At 39.2% G+C, this 15,653-nt stretch overlaps 1 protein-coding gene across 6 annotated transcripts in view; it reads right to left on the bottom strand.

Annotated features, from left to right (window-relative positions):
* The window catches only part of ARHGEF28 (Rho guanine nucleotide exchange factor 28), a 585,749-nt gene that overhangs the window by 57,697 nt on the left and 512,399 nt on the right, over positions 1–15,653 (bottom strand). For all 6 annotated transcript variants that reach the window (XM_029574889.1, XM_029574896.1, XM_029574905.1 and 3 more), the window contains 2 exons: positions 5,293–5,412; positions 3,733–3,861 (listed from right to left, as the gene is read on the bottom strand). In XM_029574889.1, the coding sequence (XP_029430749.1) occupies positions 3,733–3,861; positions 5,293–5,412 (249 nt within the window). The remainder of the gene's footprint in view (positions 1–3,732; positions 3,862–5,292; positions 5,413–15,653) is intronic.

The raw sequence follows: 15,653 nt of genomic DNA, 5'->3' as shown, positions 1-15,653 counted from the left end.
TGGGCTTCAGTGTCAGTAGCAGCAATCGGCACCTCCCCAATAGCCATGCGGCAGCAGTAACAGTGGCAGCAGAGGAATGAGAGAGGTTCCGAGGTTGCTGGCAAAAGAGAGGAGGGGTCTGCCTTTAGTGTGTGCATGTGTATGAATAGGACTCTGGTGCGTGAATGCATGGGTGCCTGCCTGGGGGTCTGTGTGTGTGAGAATGAATGTGTGCATACCTGGGGGATGGGGAGGAAGTGGTGTGAAAATGAATGGGAGCCTGCCTGGGGGTCAGGGTGTGTGTGTGAGAATGACTGGAGCTTGCCTGGGTGTGTGTGTGTTTGTGTGTATGTGAGGGAGCCAGTGAGTGTGAGAGCATGAGTGTGTATGAGAAAATCCAAGGGAGTTTGTGTGTGGAGGGGGAGAGAGTGTCTTAGAGCCTGAGAGTATGCCAGTGTCAATGAGAGCGAGAGGTTATGGTGGGTATAAGAGCATGAATGTGTATGTATGTGACAGTGTATGTGAGAGAGAGAATGGACATGTGAGTATGTGTGAGAGTGGATAACCTCCTAATCCTTGACAATATCAGGGTGACTGGAAATCAAGAGCTCCCACAGAAAGGGACAGCAGGGGCTTTTTAAAATCCTTATTAGTTTTAATTATTGAATATTATTTGATGTCTGCTCTTTTTGAAATATTTTATTGGTGTTATATACAAATTTTTGAAAATTTCCCTGAGTTAAATTACTGGAGGTTCTATTCATCAGCAGTTTTGAAATATATATTTTTAGTATGATTTTCCTATTGTGATGTTTTATAGTTCTTAATGTTATTGTTTGATGTTTTATGAGGAATGATGGTATTTTCTGTTTTTCCATTGCTGCATTACATACAGTCTAACTTGTGATTTCCAGTTCAGTTTGTCTGTGCATTTCTGTGTATATTTTATGGTCCCTTTATTCTGTATTTGGTGACTCACCAAATTGTATGTATAATTGGGTACCCATGGGCCAGTATGGAGAAAAATCCCCTGAGCCACTATTTTCCCACAATCCACCCCTGATCCCACGGTCCAAAAAAATGTGGTGAGGGTGCCTTTGTAGGCGAAAGACATGTTGAATAAAAAATTCACATCCAGAAAGGAAATACTAACTTGATTATTGTTTAACCACAAGTGCCACTCACCAAGTTTTTGTCAAATACTGGAAAACAATTTTTGAAAATATTAAAATTAAATTATTTTGCCGCATCATCAAGCCTGACAGTGTGCCTACCTCACTTTCAAACGGAGGCCGCCCGGTCTTCTAATCATCTGCGGTCACAGTCTTTTTTTTATCATTCTTTTTCTTTTTTTACTTAAAAAATGTTTTTGAATATATGGTCACGGTAGTTGCTGTGTGTTAAACTTGCTTCAACGTCCACACTTAATTCACTCTCAGCTCGCATTTAAAGAGGCAAGTTAAGAAGTTAAAGCATTAACTTGCACAACAAAGGTAGAGGGGGGATGCGGAAGGAAAGTTCCCTCCGAGGCCGCTCCGATTTTGGAGCGGCCTCAGAGGGAATGGAGGCAGGCTGCGCGGCTCTGCGCGCGCAGGCTGCCGATTTTGCGCAGCCTTGCGCACGCCGACCCCGGATTTTATAAGATACGCGCGGCTACGCGCGTTATCTTATAAAATCCGGCATACTTTTGTTTATCTTGTCAGTCTATCTTGGCTATATTGTAGCCCAAAGACTGTCTTTACCAGGGCGAAGAAACCTCAGGCCTGAAGTGCCACAAACAGGTCTTGCTTTCAGGATATCGACAATGAATATGCATGAGGCATATTTGCATGCACTGCCTCTGTTGTATACAATTAGATTGTTTAGCCCTGTTCTATAAAAATCATAATAATAAATAGTCATTATAGCACAAGAACTCTTACCTAGATGTAATCTGTTATAAGTAATCTTCTCCTCAAGAAATAGATTTTGTATACTTTGACCTGAGCTATATTTCTCCCCAGCCAGAACATGCCCTCAGGAATGCCTTCTTTACATGTGGCTAGTAGTGTGTACACTTTGGAAGCCAGGCATACTTTTTTTTGCCACATTTGAGGAGAGCAATTTTCAGTTCTGTCACTTTGCCCACGTAAATGCCTGTGGCTTTGAAAATTGCCCTAAAAACATTTTATCTTGTGTCTTTCTGTTTTAAGCTTCCTTGCAATTAACATGAGTCTATAAAAGTAACTTTATTAAATTGCAAGCACTTTATTACTGTCTTTCATTATAATTTACCTGATACACAAACAAGTAGAATTCTAAGTTGAGAAGAATTTCTGATTTTGATAGGGACAGAATACCAAAGGCCTGATTTTCTCCCACTTTGTCACTACAGAAATAATTATTGATAGATTAGGCTTCTAGAGAGAGGAGTGGTTCTCAAACCTGTCCTAGGACATCCCCAGCCAGTCGGATTTTAAGGATATGTGCAATGAATATTCATGAGATAAATTTGCATGTGATGGAGGCCGTACATTCAAATCGACCTCATGCATATTCATTCTGGATATCCTGAAAACCCGACTGGCTGGGGGAATCCCAGGAAAGGTTTGGGAACTACTGTCTAAGAGTGGAAAAAGTTAATTTTAATGAACAGTTTCTATGCATCTTTATAATTTTAATACACAATATTGATGAAAGGAAAGTACTAAACAAGGGGTCATGAGCTGAAAAGTGAAGGATATAGACCCTCAGCATTTCTCCAGAGAAAGGATAGTGGATACATGGAACAGTCTCCTAGTAGAGGTGGGGCCTAAAGACATCAGAAATCAAGAAAGCGTGGGACAAGAACAGAGGATCTCTAGTGGTGGGAAAGTGAGAGTAAGGAGAAATCAAGCAGGATTTGCAGTATTGCCGTAGGTAAAGAAATGGTCAGGTTATATGAACCTGGCAGACTCTAGCTATCATCATATTATGCATTTATATTTGAAGAGGGCCTCATTTGGATACTTCAAAGCACCAGTGCTTGTGTTTTCTTATTGGAAGCATTTTCATAATAGCACATTGTTCAGTACATACTGCATATTTTCTGCATTTAAACATCTTGCCTCACTTATGGAACCTGTAGCACAAATTTCTAGTAGCCATAATGGTCCCGGAGAAAAACAGAATATTTGCAAGTTTTGATAACTTTATTGGGCCAAGAAAAAAGATCTTGTAGTAGCAGGTGAGCCTGTGGGGGTCTAGAAAGCTCACACACTTCAATATCTTTTTTGTTGCTCCAATAGAAGGTAGCCCAAGCTGCAACTATTCATGGAAATCTGACATTCATACCCCATAAGGTTTTCCTGATAGAAAGGATTAGATTTATTAATATAAAAGGTCAATACTGAGAAAGCCGGGGGGGGGGGGGGAGGAATTACCCTAATTTTACCTGAGTAACTTTACCCCTATATTTATTTTTTCAGCAAAACATACCCAAATAAGTGCTTCACTGAATACACCCAGCTAAAGGTACCCAGGTAATTTTAGGGCAGCGTTTTCTCCGACCAGACCAGTTTATCTAGATAGCATTGAATATTGGATACATTTTATCTGTGCTCCAGGAATGCCCCCCCACCCGCCTTTTTTATTCAATTAAGTTTTCACAATTTATCCACTTAGTAAGGCAGGAAATTTAAAACTTGGGCTGTTGTCCGGGTAATTCAAAAAGTTACCTGGACAAACCCTTTTAATATCAATCTCATTCGCAGAGTTGCTTCAGTTTACACTTACAGTCAGCTGATGATTCAGGAATTTCATCAAAACTTTCCAGAGTTAAACTTGATTTTTCAGAACTGTCCTCTAGCGATCTGCCTTCTGTGTTGTCCATTTGTGATGCTTCAGCCATGGGGAGACTTCCAACTGGACAGAAAATATGCTTTTTACAGAAAACGACATATGAAATACTTGATAACTAAGGGATCTACATTCAAAATGTTTAGCAGCCCATGTCATCAAACTGTGTAAACTAAGTGGACTATTTCTCCAACTAAAAAGAATCTGGGGTATCCAAGACCCCTGGTTACTATGCATCATTCAAGCTGCTCACTACCAATGTATTCTCTACCTAAAGAGTCATATGTGCTGTGCCCACAGGGTGGGTACAAGGGTATTAAGCACCTTAGGCAAACCTTCAATCTTGTGCCATTCCCCTTAAAAGCCTGCTTATCAATAGCAGCTCTAGCACACCATCCCTTCTCTTTTGCCACCTCTCATCTTCTGCAAAGTCTTGCATCCCCCCTCCCTTTGCCCTCTGTCCACAGTACCCAGCATCTCTTCTCTCTAATCCCCCTGTACAGCATCTCTCTCCTTCTAACCCCAAAATATCCTCTTCTGTTTCCCCTTCATGCTCTGCTCAGCATACCAGTATGACCACAATCTTTGTTCCCTTTTAGCCATACCTAGCATCCTCTCTCTCTACCCCTACCTGCCCAGAATCCTCTCTCTCACTACAGCCTAACCTCACATGCCCGAGATCCTCTCTACCCAACTCCTCCACCCACCTAGCTTCCTCTCATATCTAGCAAGCCATGCCTTAAAAGTGAATAGGCAGCACCTGGAGGTTGCCAGAGGTTTTGCTTGCGCCCCCCCCCCCCAAAAAAAAAAGTGGTACTGGTAAGTGATTGCCTAGTTCACCTAATGGAAGGAGTTGCAAAACATAAAGCATCTCTAAACATGCACAAGTTAATGGTGCAGACAGACAAAAAGAGAGACCATGAAAATCACAGTAATATAACTCCATATGTGCGGGTGGTTCAGGGCACAGAAGTCTTCTTGTGAGAAGAGAGCCTTATAAGATGTAATCTTGGCTACTTCTTAGAGGGTGCCTTTAAATGTTTTTCTAAAATGTTGCTACAGGGAGAAGAAACCACTTTGGGGCTTAGACAGCTGGTAATGTTTATTGATCCCTAAATAGTTGGGGAAACTGCTCCTTCTTAATACACTTGTTTTTCTATGAGCACTGAAATAGACACCAATATGGTTTGGGGGTGCTTTTACGGAAAAATCTCTTTATCATCGAAAAAATATAAATAATCCATTAAGCATTGTTTTATGTTTGTATTTTATCGAGTGATTTAATTTTAAATCAGCAAAGTGGTTTCTACATGTTATTAAATAAATAAGGAACATACAAACAGTTCATTTATCAAAGACATGCACAAATATACCATTTCTGTTTTTCCCCCTCCCAACCAGCCCCTCCATACCCCTCCTAGGGAAGTATATATTTCAAATTTCCCAAGAATTTCCGATTTCACTATGTACTCGAGATTGTAATGTATCAAGAAATACCTTCCAAACCTTCTTCCAGTGCGAGAGAGTGACTTGAACAGCTGACATTTTTTCCATGACCTTGAAAGTCTGCACTTAATTTTGCCTCATATTTACTGTACATGGATCTGAGCTCAGCCACTGTATTAAAATAAATGTTTTAATCATAAGACATGACTTCCTGATAAATAACAAAAACATCTCAACAGGTGAATCATAGGCATCATATATATCCAAAAGACAGCCTATTTGGAAATACTAGCAAATACAGCTTCCGAAAAGGGAAAAATATGTGCGCAACTCCAAATGCAGTGTTCATAAGTTCCTTCAGAACTATCATGTTTAAGACAATGGCTAGACAATGAAATATGTGCCTTATAAGCATGTCTGAGATAAATATACGTTCTGTGTAGAAATTTAAATTGCATTTCCCTAAGATCAGCACTTTCTAGTAGGTGGTATATATTATCTAGAGAATTTTTCAACATGTCTTCCTCTATATGAGCCCCTATATCCATTTTTGTACTATTGGTGAAATATGGTCTACTGCAAAAACATCCAGAAAATTTCTGTATAAATTGGAAACCAAATCTGCTTTTGAATTATAAGATTGCTTTCAAACTTGTCAGCTCTAAAAATAGCTTTATCAGTCTTCAGTAAAGAGCTGTAAATAAGCATAGAATCCCCTATTTTCCAGGCCATCTCTCTCTCTCAGACTTCAAAGATCACATATCAAGGCCTGCTTTAAAATCCAAAAAAAGAAAATAAGACCTAATTTCCTTAGTAAGTTCCGACAAAGAAGAATGCAACACGGAGGCAAAATGCAATGGATGTGACAAGCTTCCATCTAAATGAAAATCAGTAAATCTCTCTATTCCCAACAGCCAGTCCAGTATAACCCTAAATAGACAAACAGTGCTGAACACTCTAAGATTAAGGAAATTTAAACACCCTCTTTCCTAGGTAGCTGTATCTGAAGGAGTCATAACTAAGGCTTTTTGCCACACCAAATAAAATCAGAAACAATTTTATTCCATCTTTTAATTGTATGTTGCGTGAGCCAGATCGGTAATTGTTGTAGTATGTACAATTACTTGGGAAGGCCAATCATTTTGCCACTTATTTTTTCAAACCAAGATACAGTTATATTAATCCAACTACGCAGCATCTTAGCAATCATCACTATCAATGGCTCTACATTCATTTGGTATAGCTTAGATAAATCTCTTGGAATCTTCAGACTAAATAAATATTATAGTCACCTGCCCAACTTAAAGGAAAGGGGCCCCACCAACTATGTCACACTTGCCCAGAAACATCTAAAGCTAACGATGTTCCCATAATAATCTAAATACCCGAGATTCTTGCAAAAGAATTCAACAGGTCCATCAGTATGGTTAAAGAATCCACTAGTTGAGACAAACATACTAACAAGTCATCAGCAAAAAGTGCCGTTTAACATCTACTGTACCACCAACACAAATCTCTAATAATAATTTCTTGGCTAGTGGCTCCATTCTCAAAATAAACAATAAAGGTGACAGAGGGCAACTCTGTTCTGTATCCCTTTTAAGTGAAAAATAGTCTGACACTAGCCCATTACAAATTACCGCTACCCTAGGATTTTCATATAGAATCTTCACTGTGGAGAGAAAGGTACCAGTAAACCCAAACTTATCGAAAGTAAATTATAAATAGTCACAGGAAATCAGAGGCTTTTTCAATTTCAAAACAAATAAGAAGAGAGTCTGTTTTATCCAGATTTATCTGTTGTATAGCTGCCAAGATTCTACACACATTGATAGCTGCTAATCGATCTTGAATAAAACCCACCTGTTCTTTGCCTATCAAATTTGGCAAGATCCCTGTTTGCCACAATTTTTGCAAAGATTTTGACATCTATATTTAAGAACATAAGAGGTTACTATACTGGGTCAGTCCAAGAGTCTATCAAGTCCAGCATCCTGTTTCCAAAAGCAGACAATCCAGCATACAAGAAACAAATAACTGGCAAGTACCCAAACAGTAAATAAATGCTACTAATGCCAGTAATAAGCAGTGGCTATTCCCTAATTCAATTTGATTAATATCAGTTTATGGATTTCTCCCCCAGGAATTTGTCCAAACCTTTTTTAAACCCAGTTACTCTAACCACCTTAACCAGATCCTCTGACAAATAATTCCAGAGCTTAATTGAGTGTTGAGTGAAAAAGAATTTTCTCCAATTTGTTTTAAATGAGCTACTTACTAACTCCATAGCGTTCCCCCAGTCCTTGTGTTATCTGAAACAGTAAATAAATGATTCACATTTACCCATTCTAGCCTCCTCATAATTTTATAGACCTTTATCATATCCCCCCTCAGCCGTCTTTTCTCCAAACTGAAAAATCCTAACCTCTTTAGCCTTTTCTTATAGGGGAGCCATTCCATCCCTCCTCATCATTTTGGTTGCCCTTCTCTGAACTTTTTCCAGTGCAACTAATGTATATCTTTTTTGAGATATGGCAACCAGAACTGTACACAGTACTCAAAGTAAAGTCTCATCATGCAGCGATACAGAGGTATTATGACATTCTTAGTTTTATTCATCATTCCTTTCCTAATAATTCCTAATATTCTGTTTGATTTTTGACCGATGATTTCAATGTATTGCCCAGATCTTTTCGTGGGTGGTAACTCCTAATACTGAAAATAACATCATGTAACTACAGCATGGTTTACTTTTCCTTATATGCATCACTGCATTTGTCCACATTAAATTTCATCTGCCATTTGGATGCCCAATCTTCCAGTCTCACAAGATCCTCCAGCAATGTATCACAATCTGCTTGTGATTTAACAACTCTAAATAATTTTATGTCATCTGCAAATTTGATCACCTCACTCATCATTCCCCTTTCCAGATCATTTATAAATATATTAAAAAGAACCAGCTTCAGTACAGATCCCTGGGGCACTCCACTGTCTACCCTTCTCCACTGAGAAAAATGACCATTTAATCCTTCTCATGCACATACCAACTACTCTGGGTAATGGGAAATATGACGATCTTGCCATCAATTATCGAAGTTCTCATAGACTTGGTAAGTCATCTCTGATTACTATTACACCCACATTTAAAGTTTCCACAATACTAATTGCTTCTATTTCCCTCAATTTTTAATGCACGATCTATAAGAAAAAAGTACCAATTATCTATGATCTAATTTCTTCTCAATCCCCAGATGCTGTCATGATTACTGAAACATGGCTTTTTGAATACGATGTTATTCTAAACACCATATGTCCCCCAGGCTACATTCCCCTTTCAGAACCTCATCCCAATCGAGAGGAGGAGGAGGTTTGTTGATCATTGTTAAAGCCTCCCTACAACCTTGTAAGAAAACTTTACCATCAAACCACCCCTTTGAACTGATGCTTGTTTCCACAACCATTGCTAACCTCTGCACTGTATACTGCACACCCACTTTACTCAATAATATCTATCTCCACTTACAGAATCAATAACCACATTGCCAGTTGATTTAACAAAAACTATAATAGCAGGGGATTTCAATTTACATTTTAACCAAAATCCCCACTTCCCATAATGTTTCTTCTTCACTTAATATCATGTCCAGCTTAGGCTGGGAACAACTTCTGGACATGCCAACACTCATAAAAGGACACACCTTAGATCTAATTTTCTACAACACCACCCATCTCGATTTCTCTGCATTAACCCATCAAGTCCTTTTGTCTGACCACTTCCTAATATTTGCAAATGGTAAGCTCAAGAGTAAATTGCAGAACAGCACTTTTAGTCACAAAAAAAATTATAAAAGAAAACATTTTGACCCTGAAACTTTTGCAAATGTTCTGCTTCCCAAATCTTATCACAGCCCTTGGTAATGACATTGACCAGTCTATAAGTATCTGGAACTCTTCTATGATTAAATCCCTAGATTCAGTAGCTCCTAAAAATATATCAGATCCAAACCGAACTCTGCCTGGTTTTCATCAACTCTGCGATGATTGAAAACTACCTTAAAATGCCTCGAATGTCATTGCAGCAAGAACCCAACTCCAGAAAATAAAACTGCCTACATTATTCACTCAAAAAAATACAAAAAAGTAATTGACTCTGCTAAAAAAAATCTTATTATGCAAATAAAATAAAAATGGCCAATGGTAATCCAAAAATCTTATTTAACATTGAAAACACTTCTCACAACAAGATTTCAAATGATTTATGTAATAAAATTGCCTATCATTTCCAAGAAAAACTTGTTAAAATTTCCTCAGAATTCATACACAGACAAATTCCAAAAATAAATCTGCCTGCTTTTATCCTTTTCTTGGTTCACCTTTTCTGAAATTGATGCCTCTGTCTCACATTTGCTTACCAAGCAAAAGTATCAAATTCACTGCATAACTCATGCCCAGGTCAACTTTTAAAGGACAAACAAGACTTTATTTCCCTATCTAGAGTGCAACTAGTCAATTTATCCCTCAACTGTGGAAAATTTCCTGACATCCTCAAACAAACCTCTATAACAGCCATACCCAAAAAAACAACATCTGACATTTATGACCCTCTGAATCTTCATCCCATTGCCTCTTTACCAATTTTGGCCAAAGTAATTGAATTTATTGTTCTCCATCAATTAACTGAATATATCACAGATAATAATATCCTACATCCAAACCAACATGGTTTCAGGAAAGGGCATAGCACAGAAACTCTGCTTCTCTCGGCTTTTAACACAATCATCCATGGCTTTGACCCCAACATTGTTTATATCATTATCCTTCTTGATCTTACCACAGCTTTAGACACTTTAAACCATGAATTACTTCTTGCAAGTCTTCAATTTATAGGGCTCCAAGACACTGTCCTCCAATGGTTCAAATCTTTCATGTCTGACAGTCAACAACAAATTATTTTAGACTCTTATCATTTCGACTAGTACACCACCACTATTGGAGTCCCCAAGGCTCCTCATCAGCAATTTTATTTAATATCTACCCTTTACCACTATGTCATATTCTAACTGGACTGGGCATAGATTTTAAGATATATGTGGATGATATACAGCTACTTATTCCATATACCTCTTCTTGGATTCACACCTTTTCACTAATTACATTCTATTTAGCAAGTATAAAAATCTGGCTGTCCCACAATAGATTGAAATTAAATCCAACAAAAAACGAATTAATCCATCTATCAACCATCCCCAACTCTTTATGCAGCCCACCTTCGATTCTAACATTTGATAATCACACTATACCAACAGTAACTTATGCTCAAAACTTAGGTATTATTGGTGACTTCAAACTATCCATGACAGAAAATATATCAAACTTATAAAAACCTCATTTTATACACTGAATCTTCTAAAAAAAAAAAAAAAAAAGACTAAAACCTTTTCTTTTCCCAGCAGACTTTAGAACTGTACTTCAGGTACTCATCCTATCTGGTCAAGATTATTGTAACTCTCTATAGTCTGGTCACCCAGACTCAACAATTCGCCCATTACAACTCATACAAAACTCTATAGTTCACCTCCTCACAGACACCAAAATGAAAGAACATATCTGCCCCGTCCTTCTGGATCTCCACTGGTTACCTTATTAAACAACACATTCAATACAAAATTCTATTAATAATCTTCAACTTAATCCATAATCCATCCTCCATCTGGTTATGTACTTCACTATGCCTCTATCAGCCCCATCGTCATTTAAGATCAATTGACAAAAACCTCCTTGAGATCACTACAATCAAAACTGCCAGACTAGAAATTACCAGGAAACACACTTTCTCTGCGAAAAGTATGGTATCGCATAGCACGAATGCAAATTTTGTTTTGGGGGGGGGGGGGGGGATTTAGTTAAAATAGGGGCAATATCGCACCATGCACCTATTTATATCTCTATGAGTGAGGTGTTAGTGGTGGTTTAGGGTTTAGGGGCCAGTTTCACATGTAGAGTGAGACGTACGAACAGCACAGTACACCTTGGTGAAGATTTGACGTCATCTGGAGTGAGGAAAGTCTCAAAAAGATGAAATTTTTACTATGTCCTCCCACCCTAGTTTGATGGTCTCTCTCTCTCTCTCTCACTCCTTAGCACAGGGATTATCACAGGGCATGCTAAATTTACCACACCATCCCTATATGAAGTGATAACTTACAAATTTCCATAAACACACCCCTTTTTGTTATCAATGCATTAACTTTTTTTGATGAATCTAGGGGGAAGTTTGTTAATTTTATTAATGTCACATGTTCAATCATGCTTTTAATTATTTCTTTAATTTCTGGATTCTAAAAAGGTCCTTAGATCATTAGGAATTAAAAAAACAATGGCATCTTTTCTATCCTTAACATTACACTTACGAGGATAACGTAAAACAAAGGAATAGCACATAGAAATAACTTGAGAACATAAAGCAATAAAGCTTTTTCACCATTTCTGAGTAGAGCGAGCAAAATCAGGGAATATACTAATCACTTGACCAAGAAAATGAGAAGAAAGATGCCTAAAAAATCTTCTCATTACCTCATTAACATCTGGCTAATAAACAAAGGAAACCAACAGAGTGGAGCGCTCAACCACCTCAATCCCAGAACTTTCAAGAAATTCTGACAAATTATCAACAACATTAAAGGAAACTTGTTGAGGATACGGAGCACTCCCTCCTCGTTGAGGAAGAAAAATTGCTTTATTAAAAGAAGGAGTTTTCCCAAAATCAATGTTTCAATGCCCTGTATTCCTCGCTGTACCTGCATATCCAAAACCTGTTTATGGAAAACAGACTGATAGAAACACACTGTTACATGCTCAAAATTTTCATCCCAGAAAATTGATGGAAAACATTCCATATGGCCAATTCCTGAGATATCACAGACTTTGTTCCTCATTGGATATGTACAAATCGTCCACAAGAGATTGCTAAGCGCCCCACCCGCGGTCGTCCCGCGCAAGGGACCGCTCACCTTCAGGGTCACACGGCGGGTCCCAGTCCTGTCTCCCTCGTGGCCCTTGCAAGTCCAGCTAGGCCCTGGCATCCCGCGGTGGCGGTCACTGGGCCTTTGGTCGCAAGCCAGGCCTCACGCCACGCCCCTACGCGCACGCAGACCAGCCGCCCTGATGTAGGTTCCAGGACAGGGCCTAGTTCCACGGCGCACCCTGATTGAACTCATGTTAAAAGGAAGTCCCTGGCCTCATTTCCTTGCCTTGGCAATTGGGTCGGTTTGTTCCTAAGATTGCCCTTGCTTGTGTTCCTGCTTGCTTGTTCCTAGTCTCGTTCCAGGATCCTTCTGTTCCAGTTCTGTTCCTGCTTGTACCTGCTTCCTTGCTCATCTCCCTGGTCTTGCCCTGGACTAACTTACTGGTAAAGACCTCAGCTTGTTCCTGACCTACCTGCCTGCCTGCCATAGACCTCAGCTTGTTCCTGACCTGCCTGCCAAAGACCTCAGCTTGTTCCTGACCTGCCTGCCTGCCACCTCCAAAGACCTCAGCTTGTTCCTGACCTGCCTGCCTGCCACCTGCCAAAGACCTCAGCCTGCTCTTCGACCTTGCCTGACCTCTGGATCTTGACCCTTGCTTCATTGACCACTCCTTGGACTGATTCCTGGACTTTGACCTTGCTTGCCTGACCTCGCTTGATTCTGGCTCTGTCCCTAGCCTTGTCCTCGCCATCTCTGCTCTGGTTCGCTTTCCTCCAACCTGTTTCCAGCCTCAAACCCTATAGCGCTCCCCCAGTGTCTGTTGGCACACCAGACTCTTTATCTCCCAGGAGACCCTGCGAGGCCCACCTAAGTCCAAGTGGCCCGGGTCCCTACAGGCTCCTTCCAGGAGGACCTTGGGCTTCCAGTGGTGAAGCTCTACACTGCCTCTGTCTCCCTCCATGCACTGTCCCCTGTGGACAGTTCCTGTACTGCCACAGGACAGGGATCCACCCCTGAGCACAACAGAGATGTGTCAAAGGTTTATGAATAGGGGTCACAATTCTAAAATGGTGAGGAGGGCCTATAAACGGGGCCTTTACGCTAACTGTGAGAATTTGTTGAGAGTAGAACATAAGGAACCTGTATCCAGGATCATTTGTACATTGCCATATTCTACCAAGATGACACAAATTAAACAGAGTATAGTACACCATTGGGCAGTGCTGAAATCTTTGCCATGTTTCCAAGAGGGCCCTATTGTTGCCACTAAGAAAGGAAAAAATCTTAAGAATAGGTTAGTGAAACTTAGGGATAATCAAATTGAGGAGTCAGAGAAAGGTCAGTGGAGTTGTGGGCAGTGTGTCCACATGTATTAGTGATTCGCCAGTACATACATCCTACGTTGAAATGTCCCTACATTCTTCCGGGCCGGTTTACTTGTGCTAGCCAGAGAGTGGTATATGCAATAGTGTGTCCGTGTCCTATTAGGCCAAACTAATAGATCCATCAGACAGCGGATTTCGGAACACAAAAGTTATGTTAGAACTAATAAGGAGAATGTTCCTTTCGTATCCCATTGGAATCAGTCAGGTCATGTCATTGATGACAAAGTATTTTATTATTAAACAGTGTCATTGTGCAGATGGAGACACCTCACGGTTATTGAAACAATGGGAGCAGAGAAGCATTTTTGAGAGGCAAACTTTAGCCCCAAAAGGTTTAAACAGTGTAATTGAATGGACTGTGTTCATATAGTTACATTGTTTGGATAAGTGATGTGGTGGCCAGTTTCAGCTTTAAATAGTTTCTTTTGCTATACAAGGTATGGAACACTTTTTGGAGAGGTGGTAATAATACAGAACCTTGAATCTGTGGCCCCTTTATAGTGATGAACACATGTATGCATGTATTTTAAGCTGATATTGATATGCAGGGTAAAATTAATCAATGTAGGTAACTAGGCACATCTATGAGTTCTTTGTGAGGAGGCAATATTGTAAGTATTAGGCATAGCAGTTCCTTGATTTTTTGAAAACACTTTGAGATGCGATCTGCTCCATGTTTACTGAAGAAATAGAGGGTGACGTAATGAGCGTCATTTCATAGGACGACGTAATTTACATCCTTGGGTGGGGTTCAGGCCGCCCGGGCGTAATGGTGAGCACATTTTGTTTAAAAAGGAATCGATTTAGGAAAAGAATTCCGTTGCTTTCTGAAGGTGAAAGGAATGATTCTGCACTTGAAAACTGAGAGCAAGCAGGAACCCGTTTAAAAATTCCTTTGGGTAAGTTTTTGATTGTGGTTGTAGTTCATAAAAATTATTAAAGGAGCTTTTGGTTTTGTAAAAACGAGGGAGGTCGTGCAGTAGAGGGGTTTGATCAATATATAAAGAATATGTTCTAGGCTGAGCAAGAGAATATATACATGATTTGAGGATTAGAATGTGATAATTTTTCAAAACAAGTTGTGATTTTTGTGCTTTATAGGTGGTGAAGATCTGATTTATAACCCGAGAAGTTGAATTGAGAATTAAAACATTGGTTGGCCTCCAAATCGTCAGTTATAGTTGCAGCTGATTCAGTAATTACAATTTTTTGTGAAAATGTATTTAGCGAGAGTGTGGTTTGAGTAGTGTTTTATGGATTGAATTATGATTTTAACATATGAGGTCAGTGGTTCGATTGAGATAATATATGCTGGGTTTCATTATAGATGCTGTATGTCCCCTGATGAAGCCATAAGGGAGAAACAAGGGCCTCTTGTAGGATGATTGATGATTATATGAAGGGAGAATCGTTGTTAGTCAAGAGATGTGAAAAAAGATTTCAACATCAATAGTTGACTTGTGAATAACATATAGGGAGAATCGTTGCCAGTTGAAGATGTGGAAAGAATTCAGCACTGATGGCGGCAGTACAAAACATATATAGGAGTTGAGGAGAAATTGTTTGTTATTTAAATACTGAAGACACAATAGTCATTGACAGATGTTTTTTCTCTATTAGGGGTTATAAATGACATTATAGCCAATAAGGTGTACAATACAATTAGTAGTATGGTAATTGTTTGTTCAAATTATTCCCTGTATTAAGAGTTGTAAATGGCTTAAAAGCCGTAAGGGTGTTCAAGGTTGTTATTGATGAAAAAACAAATTTGAATATACTTGCCAGCTTGTACAATAGGGCTTGTCATGAATGAGTATTGTATCATTGTTTTAATATTGAAGAATGAATGTGTATGAGTGTATATGTGTATACGTGAGTGTTGTCATGCCATGTGAATACATTTTAAGGTAAAGGTTATGTAAATTTTGATAAGTTTGTATGCTCTCATTCACATGTATGTTTTACAACTCAGACGTTAGCCAGCTAAATTAATATTTGGGCACATATCTGGCTAAATTCTAGCCAGCTAGTAAGTTAGGTGACTAGAATTTAGCTGGAT

This window comes from Rhinatrema bivittatum, chromosome 1 (genome assembly GCF_901001135.1).
Source record: "Rhinatrema bivittatum chromosome 1, aRhiBiv1.1, whole genome shotgun sequence".
Classification (NCBI taxonomy): Eukaryota; Metazoa; Chordata; class Amphibia; order Gymnophiona; family Rhinatrematidae; genus Rhinatrema; species Rhinatrema bivittatum.
Note: the sequence above shows the minus strand (reverse complement) of the source record. Positions and strands in the feature narration are given on the sequence as shown.